Source organism: Mytilus edulis, chromosome 9, assembly GCF_963676685.1.
Source record: "Mytilus edulis chromosome 9, xbMytEdul2.2, whole genome shotgun sequence".
NCBI lineage: Eukaryota > Metazoa > Mollusca > Bivalvia > Mytilida > Mytilidae > Mytilus > Mytilus edulis.
In genome coordinates, this window is record NC_092352.1 from 39,814,022 (window position 1) to 39,828,794 (window position 14,773).

The 14,773-nt window shown below is 32.2% G+C and overlaps 1 protein-coding gene across 1 annotated transcript in view; it reads left to right on the forward strand.

Moving 5' to 3' along the window:
• Nucleotides 1-14,773, forward strand: part of LOC139489957 (polycystin family receptor for egg jelly-like) — a 59,120-nt gene that overhangs the window by 5,775 nt on the left and 38,572 nt on the right. The window contains exons 4-6 of the mRNA XM_071276807.1: nucleotides 3,269-3,328; nucleotides 9,462-9,521; nucleotides 13,194-13,324. Coding sequence (XP_071132908.1) covers nucleotides 3,269-3,328; nucleotides 9,462-9,521; nucleotides 13,194-13,324 — 251 coding nt within the window. The remainder of the gene's footprint in view (nucleotides 1-3,268; nucleotides 3,329-9,461; nucleotides 9,522-13,193; nucleotides 13,325-14,773) is intronic.

Consider the following 14,773-nt stretch of genomic DNA (forward strand, 5'->3'; position numbering starts at 1 on the left):
TATATCAATATTTGGCGACAAAAAAAACCACCAAAAGTATGTTTGTCATGCACATGATGTTAGAAAAACATAATTATATCTGACAAATAGAATTTTTAATACTAGGATGATCTGAGGTCAATACTTTTGAGACATATTGAGAACGCGCATAATAATTAAACACTTGTTTCCCTATATTTTAGATACATCAAGTGTTACAACAGTGGAAAGATTGTCAACATCACCTTCATCACAAAGTGACGGTATGTCTTATTTCATAAAGGCTTATTTAAAATTTTTAAATATGCTTGGTAGTCACACAAGGCTCAATATGCACACAGGCCTTATCTTTAATATAACAAGAATTAATCGATATGTTGTAAGCTATCAGAACTGGTACCGCCTTTCATTACTGTGGTATACATAGTGCCCTTCGGGGCTCCAAATCAAATCAGTACTTGGTGACACTTTGAAAGAGCAATAAAACAATTGATATATGTATCTGCCAAAATAGTGTGATGGGGAAAAATTGAAAAAGATTCGTGCATGCAAAAATTGTGTAGATATGCATGTGATACATGTAATATTTTGAAAATGTTTTGATGACGGATGAAGAGCATCAGGTGGTACTATACAAAGAACCATATTCTTCTACAAGGTGAAATACCACCTTTGAATTTACCCTATTTGTCTTTGTTAAATTTGCACTTTTCAAACAATTGTGCAGAATTTATCTTTGTTTCAAATAAGGAACTACTTGGCACGAGTAAAGTTTTATCCTGTCAAGTACTATAGACAATTTTTCACTTAACATGTCATTGCATTTAAGAAAAATAACCATCACTGGAAGTAAACCAATCAAATGTTTACCTCTTTTTTTTTTATCTGTGTAAAAGTTTTAGTAACCATGTAACCTCAAGTTTCCAAAATATTCTATAGAAACACCAAATATATTAAAGAATGGTGCTTTGAAACATCCAAGATATATGTTTATTGCCCAGAAATTTGTTACTGCAATGAAATTAAGGATTAATTTCCTACAACTATCAAATTCAATGGAATATTTAGACTCTGTTTCGTATGCAACCGGATGTGACGTAGTACGAATTGTTGGTATTAAACCTACAATGATATACAAAGGAGGATGCAAACCGTCCATTCTGTTATATTTATCAAATTTAAAACATGAAAGTCACCTGAAGTCATTTTACGTACCAGTCTTGTTTATATATGTGCCTGTCCCAAGTCAGGAGCCTGTAATTCAGTGGTTGTCGTTTGTTTATGTGTTACATATTTGTTTTTCGTTCATTTTATTTATATAAATAAGGCCGTTAGTTTTCTCGTTTGAATTGTTTTACATTGTCTTATCGGGGCCTTTGATAGCTGACTATGCGGTATGGGCTTTGCTCATTGTTGGAGGCCTTATGGTGACCTATAGTTGTTAATGTCTGTGTCATTTTGGAGATTCCATGTGATCAGTGAGGTCAGTGTTGTGAACAAAGGGTATTCAAATATGTTCCACAATATTTTTTCAACTCCCTTTAACACGGATTAAAAAAATATGCTATATCAATATTTGGCGACAAAAAAAAAAACCAAAAGTATGTTTGTTATGCACATGACGTTAGAAAAACATAATTGTATCTGACAAATAGAATTTTTAATACTAGGATGATCTGAGGTCAATACTTTTGAGACATATTGAGAACGCGCATAATAATTAAACACTTGTTTCCCTATATTTTAGATACATCAAGTGTTACAACAGTGGAAAGATTGTCAACATCACCTTCATCACAAAGTGACGGTATGTCTTATTTCATAAAGGCTTATTTAAAATATTTAAATATTCTTGGTAGTGACACAAGGCTCAATATGCACACAGGCCTTATCTTTAATATAACAAGAATTAATCGAAATGTTGTAGGCTATCAGAACTGGTACCGCCTTTCATTACTGTGGTATACATAGTGCCCTTCGGGGCTCCAAATCAATTCGGTACTTGGTGACACTTGAAAAGAGCAATAAAACAATTGATATATGTATCTGCCAAAATAGTGTGATGGGGAAAAATTGAAAAAGATGCGTGTATGCAATAATTGTGTAGATATGCATGTGATACATGTAATATTTTGAAAATGTTTTGATGACGGATGAAGAGCATCAGGTGAAACTATACAAAGAACCATATTCTTCTACAAGGTGAAATACCACCATTCAATTTACCCTATTTGTCTTTGTTAAATTTGCACTTTTCAAACAATTGTGCAAAATTTATCTTTGTTTCAAATAAGGAACTACTTGGCACGAGTAAAGTTTTATCCTGTCGAGTACTATAGACAATTTTTCACTTAACATGTCATTGCATTTAAGAAAAATAACCATCACTGGAAGTAAACCAATCAAATGTTTACCTCTTTTTTTTTATCTGTGAAAAAGGTTTAGTAACCATGTAACCTCAAGTTTCCAAAATATTCTATAGAAACACCAAATATATTAAAGAATGGTGCTTTGAAACATCCAAGATATATGTTTATTACCCAGAAATTTGTTACTGCAATGAAATTAAGGATTAATTTCCTACAACTATCAAATTCAATGGAATATTTAGACTCTGTTTCGTATGCAACCGGATGTGACGTAGTACGAATTGTTGGTATTAAACCTACAATGATATACAAAGGAGGATGCAAACAGTCCATTCTGTTATATTTATCAAATTTAAAACATGAAAGTCACCTGAAGTCATTTTACATACCAGTCTTGTTTATATATGTGCCTGTCCCAAGTAAGGAGCCTGTAATTCAGTGGTTGTCGTTTGTTTATGTGTTACATATTTGTTTTTCGTTCATTTTATTTATATAAATAAGGCCGTTAGTTTTCTCGTTTGAATTGTTTTACATTGTCTTATCGGGGCCTTTGATAGCTGACTATGCGGTATGGGCTTTGCTCATTGTTGGAGGCCTTATGGTGACCTATAGTTGTTAATGTCTGTGTCATTTTGGAGATTCCATGTGATCAGTGAGGTCAGTGTTGTGAACAAAGGGTATTCAAATATGTTCCACAATATTTTTTCAACTCCCTTTAACACGGATTAAAAAAATATGCTATATCAATATTTGGCGACAAAAAAAAAACCAAAAGTATGTTTGTTATGCACATGACGTTAGAAAAACATAATTGTATCTAACAAATAGAATTTTTAATACTAGGATGATCTGAGGTCAATACTTTTGAGACATATTGAGAACGCGCATAATAATTAAACACTTGTTTCCCTATATTTTAGATACATCAAGTGTTACAACAGTGGAAAGATTGTCAACATCACCTTCATCACAAAGTGACGGTATGCCTTATTTCATAAAGGCTTATTTAAAATATTTAAATATTCTTGGTAGTCACACAAGGCTCAATATGCACACAGGCCTTATCTTTAATATAACAAGAATGAATCGAAATGTTGTAAGCTATCAGAACTGGTACCGCCTTTCATTACTGTGGTATACATAGTGCCCTTCGGGGCTCCAAATCAATTCGGTACTTGGTGACACTTGAAAAGAGCAATAAAACAATTGATATATGTATCTGCCAAAAAAGTGTGATGGGGAAAAATTGAAAAAGATGCGTGTATGCAATAATTGTGTAGATATGCATGTGATACATGTAATATTTTGAAAATGTTTTGATGACGGATGAAGAGCATCAGGTGAAACTATACAAAGAACCATATTCTTCTACAAGGTGAAATACCACCATTCAATTTACCCTATTTGTCTTTGTTAAATTTGCACTTTTCAAACAATTGTGCAAAATTTATCTTTGTTTCAAATAAGGAACTACTTGGCACGAGTAAAGTTTTATCCTGTCGAGTACTATAGACAATTTTTCACTTAACATGTCATTGCATTTAAGAAAAATAACCATCACTGGAAGTAAACCAATCAAATGTTTACCTCTTTTTTTTATCTGTGTAAAAGTTTTAGTACATGTAACCATTTAACCTCAAGTTTCCAAAATATTCTATAGAAACACCAAATATATTAAAGAATGGTGCTTTGAAACATCCAAGATATATGTTTATTACCCAGAAATTTGTTACTGCAATGAAATTAAGGATTAATTTCCTACAACTATCAAATTCAATGGAATATGTAGAGTCTGTTTCGTATGCAACCGGATGTGACGTAGTACGAATTGTTGGTATTAAACCTACAATGATATACAAAGGAGGATGCAAACCGTCCATTCTGTTATATTTATCAAATTTAAAACATGAAAGTCACCTGAAGTCATTTTTACATACCAGTCTTGTTTATATATGTGCCTGTCCCAAGTCAGGAGCCTGTAATTCAGTGGTTGTCGTTTGTTTATGTGTGACATAATTTTTTTTCGTTCATTTTATTTATATAAATAAGGCCGTTAGTTTTCTCGTTTGAATTGTTTTACATTGTCTTATCGGGGCCTTTGATAGCTGACTATGCAGTATGGGCTTTGCTCATTGTTGGAGGCCTTATGGTGACCTATAGTTGTTAATGTCTGTGTCATTTTGGAGATTCCATGTGATCAGTGAGGTCAGTGTTGTGAAAAAAGGGTATTCAAATGTGTTCCACAATATTTTTTTCAAGTCCCTTTAACACGGTTAAAAAAAATATGCTATATCAATATTTGGCGACAAAAAAAAACCAAAAGTATGTTTGTTATGCACATGACGTTAGAAAAACATAATTGTATCTGACAAATAGAATTTTTAATACTAGGATGATCTGAGGTCAATACTTTTGAGACATATTGAGAACGCGCATAATAATTAAACACTTGTTTCCCTATATTTTAGATACATCAAGTGTTACAACAGTGGAAAGATTGTCAACATCACCTTCAACACAAAGTGACGGTATGTCTTATTTCATAAAGGCTTATTTAAAATATTTAAATATTCTTGGTAGTGACACAAGGCTCAATATGCACACAGGCCTTATCTTTAATATAACAAGAATGAATCGAAATGTTGTAAGCTATCAGAACTGGTACCGCCTTTCATTACTGTGGTATACATAGTGCCCTTCGGGGCTCCAAATCAATTCGGTACTTGGTGACACTTGAAAAGAGCAATAAAACAATTGATATATGTATCTGCCAAAACAGTGTGATGGGGAAAAATTGAAAAAGATGCGTGTATGCAATAATTGTGTAGATATGCATGTGATACATGTAATATTTTGAAAATGTTTTGATGACGGATGAAGAGCATCAGGTGAAACTATACAAAGAACCATATTCTTCTACAAGGTGAAATACCACCATTCAATTTACCCTATTTGTCTTTGTTAAATTTGCACTTTTCAAACAATTGTGCAAAATTTATCTTTGTTTCAAATAAGGAACTACTTGGCACGAGTAAAGTTTTATCCTGTCGAGTACTATAGACAATTTTTCACTTAACATGTCATTGCATTTAAGAAAAATAACCATCACTGGAAGTAAACCAATCAAATGTTTACCTCTTTTTTTTATCTGTGTAAAAGTTTTAGTACATGTAACCATTTAACCTCAAGTTTCCAAAATATTCTATAGAAACACCAAATATATTAAAGAATGGTGCTTTGAAACATCCAAGATATATGTTTATTACCCAGAAATTTGTTACTGCAATGAAATTAAGGATTAATTTCCTACAACTATCAAATTCAATGGAATATGTAGAGTCTGTTTCGTATGCAACCGGATGTGACGTAGTACGAATTGTTGGTATTAAACCTACAATGATATACAAAGGAGGATGCAAACCGTCCATTCTGTTATATTTATCAAATTTAAAACATGAAAGTCACCTGAAGTCATTTTTACATACCAGTCTTGTTTATATATGTGCCTGTCCCAAGTCAGGAGCCTGTAATTCAGTGGTTGTCGTTTGTTTATGTGTGACATAATTTTTTTTCGTTCATTTTATTTATATAAATAAGGCCGTTAGTTTTCTCGTTTGAATTGTTTTACATTGTCTTATCGGGGCCTTTGATAGCTGACTATGCAGTATGGGCTTTGCTCATTGTTGGAGGCCTTATGGTGACCTATAGTTGTTAATGTCTGTGTCATTTTGGAGATTCCATGTGATCAGTGAGGTCAGTGTTGTGAAAAAAGGGTATTCAAATGTGTTCCACAATATTTTTTTCAAGTCCCTTTAACACGGTTAAAAAAAATATGCTATATCAATATTTGGCGACAAAAAAAAAACCAAAAGTATGTTTGTTATGCACATGACGTTAGAAAAACATAATTGTATCTGACAAATAGAATTTTTAATACTAGGATGATCTGAGGTCAATACTTTTGAGACATATTGAGAACGCGCATAATAATTAAACACTTGTTTCCCTATATTTTAGATACATCAAGTGTTACAACAGTGGAAAGATTGTCAACATCACCTTCATCACAAAGTGACGGTATGTCTTATTTCATAAAGGCTTATTTAAAATATTTAAATATTCTTGGTAGTGACACAAGGCTCAATATGCACACAGGCCTTATCTTTAATATAACAAGAATGAATCGAAATGTTGTAAGCTATCAGAACTGGTACCGCCTTTCATTACTGTGGTATACATAGTGCCCTTCGGGGCTCCAAATCAATTCGGTACTTGGTGACACTTGAAAAGAGCAATAAAACAATTGATATATGTATCTGCCAAAAAAGTGTGATGGGGAAAAATTGAAAAAGATGCGTGTATGCAATAATTGTGTAGATATGCATGTGATACATGTAATATTTTGAAAATGTTTTGATGACGGATGAAGAGCATCAGGTGAAACTATACAAAGAACCATATTCTTCTACAAGGTGAAATACCACCATTCAATTTACCCTATTTGTCTTTGTTAAATTTGCACTTTTCAAACAATTGTGCAAAATTTATCTTTGTTTCAAATAAGGAACTACTTGGCACGAGTAAAGTTTTATCCTGTCGAGTACTATAGACAATTTTTCACTTAACATGTCATTGCATTTAAGAAAAATAACCATCACTGGAAGTAAACCAATCAAATGTTTACCTCTTTTTTTTATCTGTGTAAAAGTTTTAGTACATGTAACCATTTAACCTCAAGTTTCCAAAATATTCTATAGAAACACCAAATATATTAAAGAATGGTGCTTTGAAACATCCAAGATATATGTTTATTACCCAGAAATTTGTTACTGCAATGAAATTAAGGATTAATTTCCTACAACTATCAAATTCAATGGAATATGTAGAGTCTGTTTCGTATGCAACCAGATGTGACGTAGTACGAATTGTTGGTATTAAACCTACAATGATATACAAAGGAGGATGCAAACTGTCCATTCTGTTATATTTATCAAATTTAAAACATGAAAGTCACCTGAAGTCATTTTACATACCAGTCTTGTTTATATATGTGCCTGTCCCAAGTCAGGAGCCTGTAATTCAGTGGTTGTCGTTTGTTTATGTGTTACATAATTTTTTTTCGTTCATTTTATTTATATAAATAAGGCGTTTAGTTTTCTCGTTTGAATTGTTTTACATTGTCTTATCGGGGCCTTTGATAGCTGACTATGCGGTATGGGCTTTGCTCATTGTTGGAGGCCTTATGGTGACCTATAGTTGTTAATGTCTGTGTCATTTTGGAGATTCCATGTGATCAGTGAGGTCAGTGTTGTGAACAAAGGGTATTCAAATATGTTCCACAATATTTTTTTCAACTCCCTTTAACACGGATTAAAAAAATATGCTATATCAATATTTGGCGACAAAAAAAAAAACCAAAAGTATGTTTGTCATGCACATGACGTTAGAAAAACATAATTATATCTGACAAATAGAATTTTTAATACTAGGATGATCTGAGGTCAATACTTTTGAGACATATTGAGAACGCGCATAATAATTAAACACTCGTTTCCCTATATTTTAGATACATCAAGTGTTACAACAGTGGAAAGATTGTCAACATCACCTTCATCACAAAGTGACGGTATGTCTTATTTCATAAAGGCTTATTTAAAATATTTAAATATGCTTGGTAGTCACACAAGGCTCAATATGCACACAGGCCTTTTCTTTAATATAACAAGAATGAATCGAAATGTTGTAAGCTATCAGAACTGGTACCGCCTTTCATTACTGTGGTATACATAGTGCCCTTCGGGGCTCCAAATCAATTCGGTACTTGGTGACACTTGAAAAGAGCAATAAAACAATTGATATATGTATCTGCCAAAACAGTGTGATGGGGAAAAATTGAAAAAGATGCGTGTATGCAATAATTGTGTAGATATGCATGTGATACATGTAATATTTTGAAAATGTTTTGATGACGGATGAAGAGCATCAGGTGAAACTATACAAAGAACCATATTCTTCTACAAGGTGAAATACCACCATTCAATTTACCCTATTTGTCTTTGTTAAATTTGCACTTTTCAAACAATTGTGCAAAATTTATCTTTGTTTCAAATAAGGAACTACTTGGCACGAGTAAAGTTTTATCCTGTCGAGTACTATAGACAATTTTTCACTTAACATGTCATTGCATTTAAGAAAAATAACCATCACTGGAAGTAAACCAATCAAATGTTTACCTCTTTTTTTATCTGTGTAAAAGTTTTAGTACATCTAACCATTTAACCTCAAGTTTCCAAAATATTCTATAGAAACACCAAATATATTAAAGAATGGTGCTTTGAAACATCCAAGATATATGTTTATTACCCAGAAATTTGTTACTGCAATGAAATTAAGGATTAATTTCCTACAACTATCAAATTCAATGGAATATGTAGAGTCTGTTTCGTATGCAACCGGATGTGACGTAGTACGAATTGTTGGTATTAAACCTACAATGATATACAAAGGAGGATGCAAACCGTCCATTCTGTTATATTTATCAAATTTAAAACATGAAAGTCACCTGAAGTCATTTTACATACCAGTCTTGTTTATATATGTGCCTGTCCCAAATCAGGAGCCTGTAATTCAGTGGTTGTCGTTTGTTTATGTGTTACATAATTTTTTTTCGTTCATTTTATTTATATAAATAAGGCCGTTAGTTTTCTCGTTTGAATTGTTTTACATTGTCTTATCGGGGCCTTTGATAGCTGACTATGCGGTATGGGCTTTGCTCATTGTTGGAGGCCTTATGGTGACCTATAGTTGTTAATGTCTGTGTCATTTTGGAGATTCCATGTGATCAGTGAGGTCAGTGTTGTGAACAAAGGGTATTCAAATATGTTCCACAATATTTTTTTCAACTCCCTTTAACGCGGATTAAAAAAATATGCTATATCAATATTTGGCGACAAAAAAAAAAAAAAAAGTATGTTTGTCATGCACATGACGTTAGAAAAACATAATTATATCTGACAAATAGAATTTTTAATACTAGGATGATCTGAGGTCAATACTTTTGAGACATATTGAGAACGCGCATAATAATTAAACACTCGTTTCCCTATATTTTAGATACATCAAGTGTTACAACAGTGGAAAGATTGTCAACATCACCTTCATCACAAAGTGACGGTATGTCTTATTTCATAAAGGCTTATTTAAAATTTTTAAATATGCTTGGTAGTCACACAAGGCTCAATATGCACACAGGCCTTATCTTTAATATAACAAGAATTAATCGAAATGTTGTAAGCTATCAGAACTGGTACCGCCTTTCATTACTGTGGTATACATAGTGCCCTTCGGGGCTCCAAATCAATTCGGTACTTGGTGACACTTGGAAAGAGCAATAAAACAATTGATATATTTATCTGCCAAAATAGTGTGATGGGGAAAAATTGAAAAAGATGCGTGCATGCAAAAATTGTGTAGATATGCATGTGATACATGTAATATTTTGAAAATGTTTTGATGACGGATGAAGAGCATCAGGTGGTACTATACAAAGAACCATATTCTTCTACAAGGTGAAATACCACCATTGAATTTACCCTATTTGTCTTTGTTAAATTTGCACTTTTCAAACAATTGTGCAGAATTTATCTTTGTTTCAAATAAGGAACTACTTGGCACGAGTAAAGTTTTATCCTGTCGAGTACTATAGACAATTTTTCACTTAACATGTCATTGCATTTAAGAAAAATAACCATCACTGGAAGTAAACCAATCAAATGTTTACCTCTTTTTTTTTATCTGTGTAAAAGTTTTAGTAACCATGTAACCTCAAGTTTCCAAAATATTCTATAGAAACACCAAATATATTAAAGAATGGTGATTTGAAACATCCAAGATATATGTTTATTACCCAGAAATTTGTTACTGCAATGAAATTAAGGATTAATTTCCTACAACTATCAAATTCAATGGAATATTTAGAGTCTGTTTCGTATGCAACCGGATGTGACGTAGTACGAATTGTTGGTATTAAACCTACAATGATATACAAAGGAGGATGCAAACCGTCCATTCTTTTATATTTATCAAATTTAAAACATGAAAGTCACCTGAATGCATTTTACATACCAGTCTTGTTTATATATGTGCCTGTCCCAAGTCAGGAGCCTGTAATTCAGTGGTTGTCGTTTGTTTATGTGTTACATATTTGTTTTTCGTTCATTTTATTTATATAAATAAGGCCGTTAGTTTTCTCGTTTGAATTGTTTTACATTGTCTTATCGGGGCCTTTGATAGCTGACTATGCAGTATGGGCTTTGCTCATTGTTGGAGGCCGTACGGTGACCTATAGTTGGTAATATCTGTGTGATTTTGGTCTCTTGTGGACAGTTGTCTCATTGGCAATCATACCACATCTTCTTTTTGATATATTGTACATGTTAAACAAGAATACTCCATCTGGTCAGTGATGTCTGCGTTGGTATACAAAGGTATACCAGACGACACTGTCTCTGCATTGGTGAACAAAGTGTATTAAACATGTTCGACAATATGTAAAAATGTACACAGAAGATAAGCTTAATGTTTGGATTTTGTTTGTTCAAGGAATGCATTCTTGAATACAAATTTAAGACTATTTATATATCTTTTCTCAGACATTTTTGTTCAACTCCCTTGAACTCCGATATATAATAAAGATAGGATAATGTCAATATTTGGCGACAAATAAAAAAAAAGTGTGTTTTTTATGCACATTACGCCGGAAAAAAATCCATAATTATATCTGAAACATACACTTTTTTAATGCTAGGAAAACCTGGTGTCCATTCTTCAGGGATATTTTGAGAACGTGCGAAACACTTAATCACTTGTTTTCCCTATATTTTAGATACAACAATTTTTACAACAAATGAAATGTGGTCAACGTCAACCTCATCACAAATTGACGGTATGTTCAATTACATAAATGTTTATTTAAAAATTGAATACTGTTTTGTAGTCACACAAGTCTAAATAAGCACACAGCCCATTCTGTTATACTTTTAAAATTTAACAAATGTATACGTAGATGACCTAAAGTCATTTTATTATACTAGACCTGTATACGTTAAACTAAGGAAGCTCCATGTGGTCAGTGAGGACACTGTTGCTGCATTTGTGAACAAACGGTATTCAAACATGTTCGACAATATTTTAAAAATCACACAAAGGACAGGTCTTATGTTTTTGTGTTTAAATGATGTATTGTAATATACCAAATTAAGAATACTTATAATCAAAGTTTCTTAAAAGGATTTTTTCAACTCCCTTGAACTCGGATTAAAAAAATTTAGGCTAATATCAATATTTGGCGACCAAAAAAAAAAAGTATGGTTGTCATGCGCATGACGTTCGAAAAACATAATTATATCTGATATGAAGAATTTTTCAATACTAAGATGATCTGACTTCAATACTTTTGAGACATATTGAGAACGCGCATAACAATTAAACAATTGTTTTCTCCATATTTTAGATACAACAAGTGTTACAACAGTGGAAAGATTGTCAACATCAGCATCAACACAAAGGCACGGTATGTCTAATTTCAGAAATGCTTATTTATAAATTATTAAATACTGTTTGGTAGTCACAAAAGACTCAATATGCACACAGGCCTTATCCTTAATATAATAAAAATTAATCAAAATGTTGTTACCTATCAGAACAGATACTGCCGCCTTTCGTTATTGTGGTATACATTGTGCCCTTCGATGATCCAAAACAATTCGGTACTTGATGACATTAGGACAGAGCAATAAAACAATCGATATATGTATCTGCCAAAATAGTGTTTTCGGGCAAAACTGGAAAAGATGCGCGTATGCAAAAAATTTGTAGATATGCATGTGATACATGTAATTTTTGAAATTTTTTAATGACAGATGAAAAGCATCAGATGGTACTATACAAAGAACCGTATTCTTCTACTAGGTGTAATACTACCATTGAATTTACCTTTTTTTTTGTTAAATTTGCACTTTTCAAAAAATAGTGAAGAATTGTTCTTTGTTTCAAATAAAGAAATACTTGGCATGAATACTAATTTCAGACTATTTATATATCTTTTCTTAGAATATTTGTTTTCAACTCCCTTGCATGAACTCGGATTTAAAAAAAAAGATAGGCTCATATCAATATTTGGCTACAAAAAAGTATGTTTGTCATACACAGGACGTCAGAAAACATAATTATCCATCTGACATGTATAATTTTTCAATACTAGGATGATCTAAGGTCAATACTTTTGAGACATATTGAGAACGTGCATAATAATTAAACACTTGTTTACTCCATATGTTAGATACAACAAAGTTTACAACCGTGGAAAGGTTGTCAACATCACCTTCATCGCAAAGGGAAGGTAGGTTCGATTTCAAATATTCTGCTTTTAATTTAAATACTGTTTTGTAGTCGCACAAGACTAAATATGCAGATAAGCCTTATCTTTAGTATAAAATGAATTTCTTCGAAGTTGATTTAGTTATCAAAACTGATCCCAACTTTCATCACTACAGTATATATTCTTCCGTTCAGGGCTTAATCTCATTTCAGTACTATGTTTCAATGGAAATGAGCAATAACACAATCGATATAATATGCATCTACCAAGTACAAGTAGTGTTATGCGTCGAAACTGAAAAGCTGCTTACCAATTATTTAGAAAATTGAAACGGAAAGACCTTCAATTGTTCCATGAACAATTAGTTTTAATTCTTTTTATAAATATATTCTTTCTTGCAACAATATGATTGTACATGTAGCATACTCTTCTTTTAATCAACTTTGTTGCATCAAACTATGTTGTAGGTACCGATTTTGGATATACTACAACGTCCGTTTATATGGAGTCTGACTGTTTTGAAATCAAAACTCTATTCGGTACTAATCATAAAGATGAAAACGATCCATTACTCATGCTGATAACTAATGATAATACGGTATGTTTAATTCATCTATATTCGCATTTAGTTAGGATCAGATAAAGGTTAATATATTTTTATTCTAAATTATACGGTATGACTAACCAGCCAAAAAAAGGTCCGGGTCTGCAGAAAAGTACTACATGTTTGGAATTCAATTTGTTTTTTGATTGTTGGAAGAGAAAACAATATTATTAAGTTATTAGTCCCCCACCAAAAAACATGTATAAATTCTTTGAATGTAATATCTGTCCCAAAAAGCGATAACCTGCAAATAATACAAATTTTCAAATTTAAATATTTCATTCATATATAATACATTATTTATCGTTGAAAACATTTTCTCTAATGTTTAAGTAATCAATGATCATTAATCATCTTTCAATTGTTATCGAGTCATTTAAATCAGACTTGACCTCGGTAATCCATTGTGTCCAATATTAAAATTTGAGAAGCAATGTTTAAACGGTTCTTAAGTTATTGAAACAGCTGGTATCAACAGATACCCCCTCCACCCACTAACCTGTTCACCGTACAAACTAGAATTCATGAACGCATTATAGTGTTTGACTATTATTAAAAAATGGTGTGACTGTTCACCCATGAATTATTTCACGCAGTCAAGGGCTTGAATCCCACAAGTTTTTTAAACCTTATAGAATTTTGCTTACAGAATTTCACAATAATTTCCCAGTAAGTACGTTTTTATGCATAACATTAGAATTTCATTGATTGCATGTGACACTTTAATATTCTCCGCTTTTGATACTAAAGGGGTCTTATGTTTTCCGGTCTGTTCACCCGTCCGTCTGTTTGTATCCCTTTAACTCTATCGTCGCGTATTAGGTTCAATCTTTGAATAACGGTAGGTTAAAGTTTTTGTTTATGATAGCTTGTGACCTAAATTCATGTTCACTTAAAAAGTGAACTGTTTAATATATATGCGAAAATAGGGTTTCGACCCAGATTTCATGGTTCATTGAATATTGAAATGTAATATAAGTGTTGTACGAACAAAAAATGACATCGGTTTCCTATGGACACATAATTTTGTTTTGTAAATATTATTGAAATGACATATCAGGAAAGCTATACAAATATAGAGTTGCAATTATTCAATCATATAAGCAACTAAGTATGACCCCGATTGGAATCCTTTAAATATGCTCGTTTTAAAGTATTGTATGTTATCTAACATAAGGCAATATAATAAAAAAAAAAATCATGTAGCTCTTGGGCTCAATTTGTTGAAATCGGCTTTAAAGATTTCCCTGTTAGAGGATGGCTGGAAATACAGTAGAAGTCGTAAACTTCACTGGATGGATGGATCTTGATAATCAATTAAACAAATAGCCTTTTGACTACTGTAGAATATGTTTTTTGGTCGAAAAAATATCATTGCTTTTAAAAAGTTGAAAGCAAATACTTATTGTAGGACCAACTGTATTAAATTTTTTGTGCTTTTAG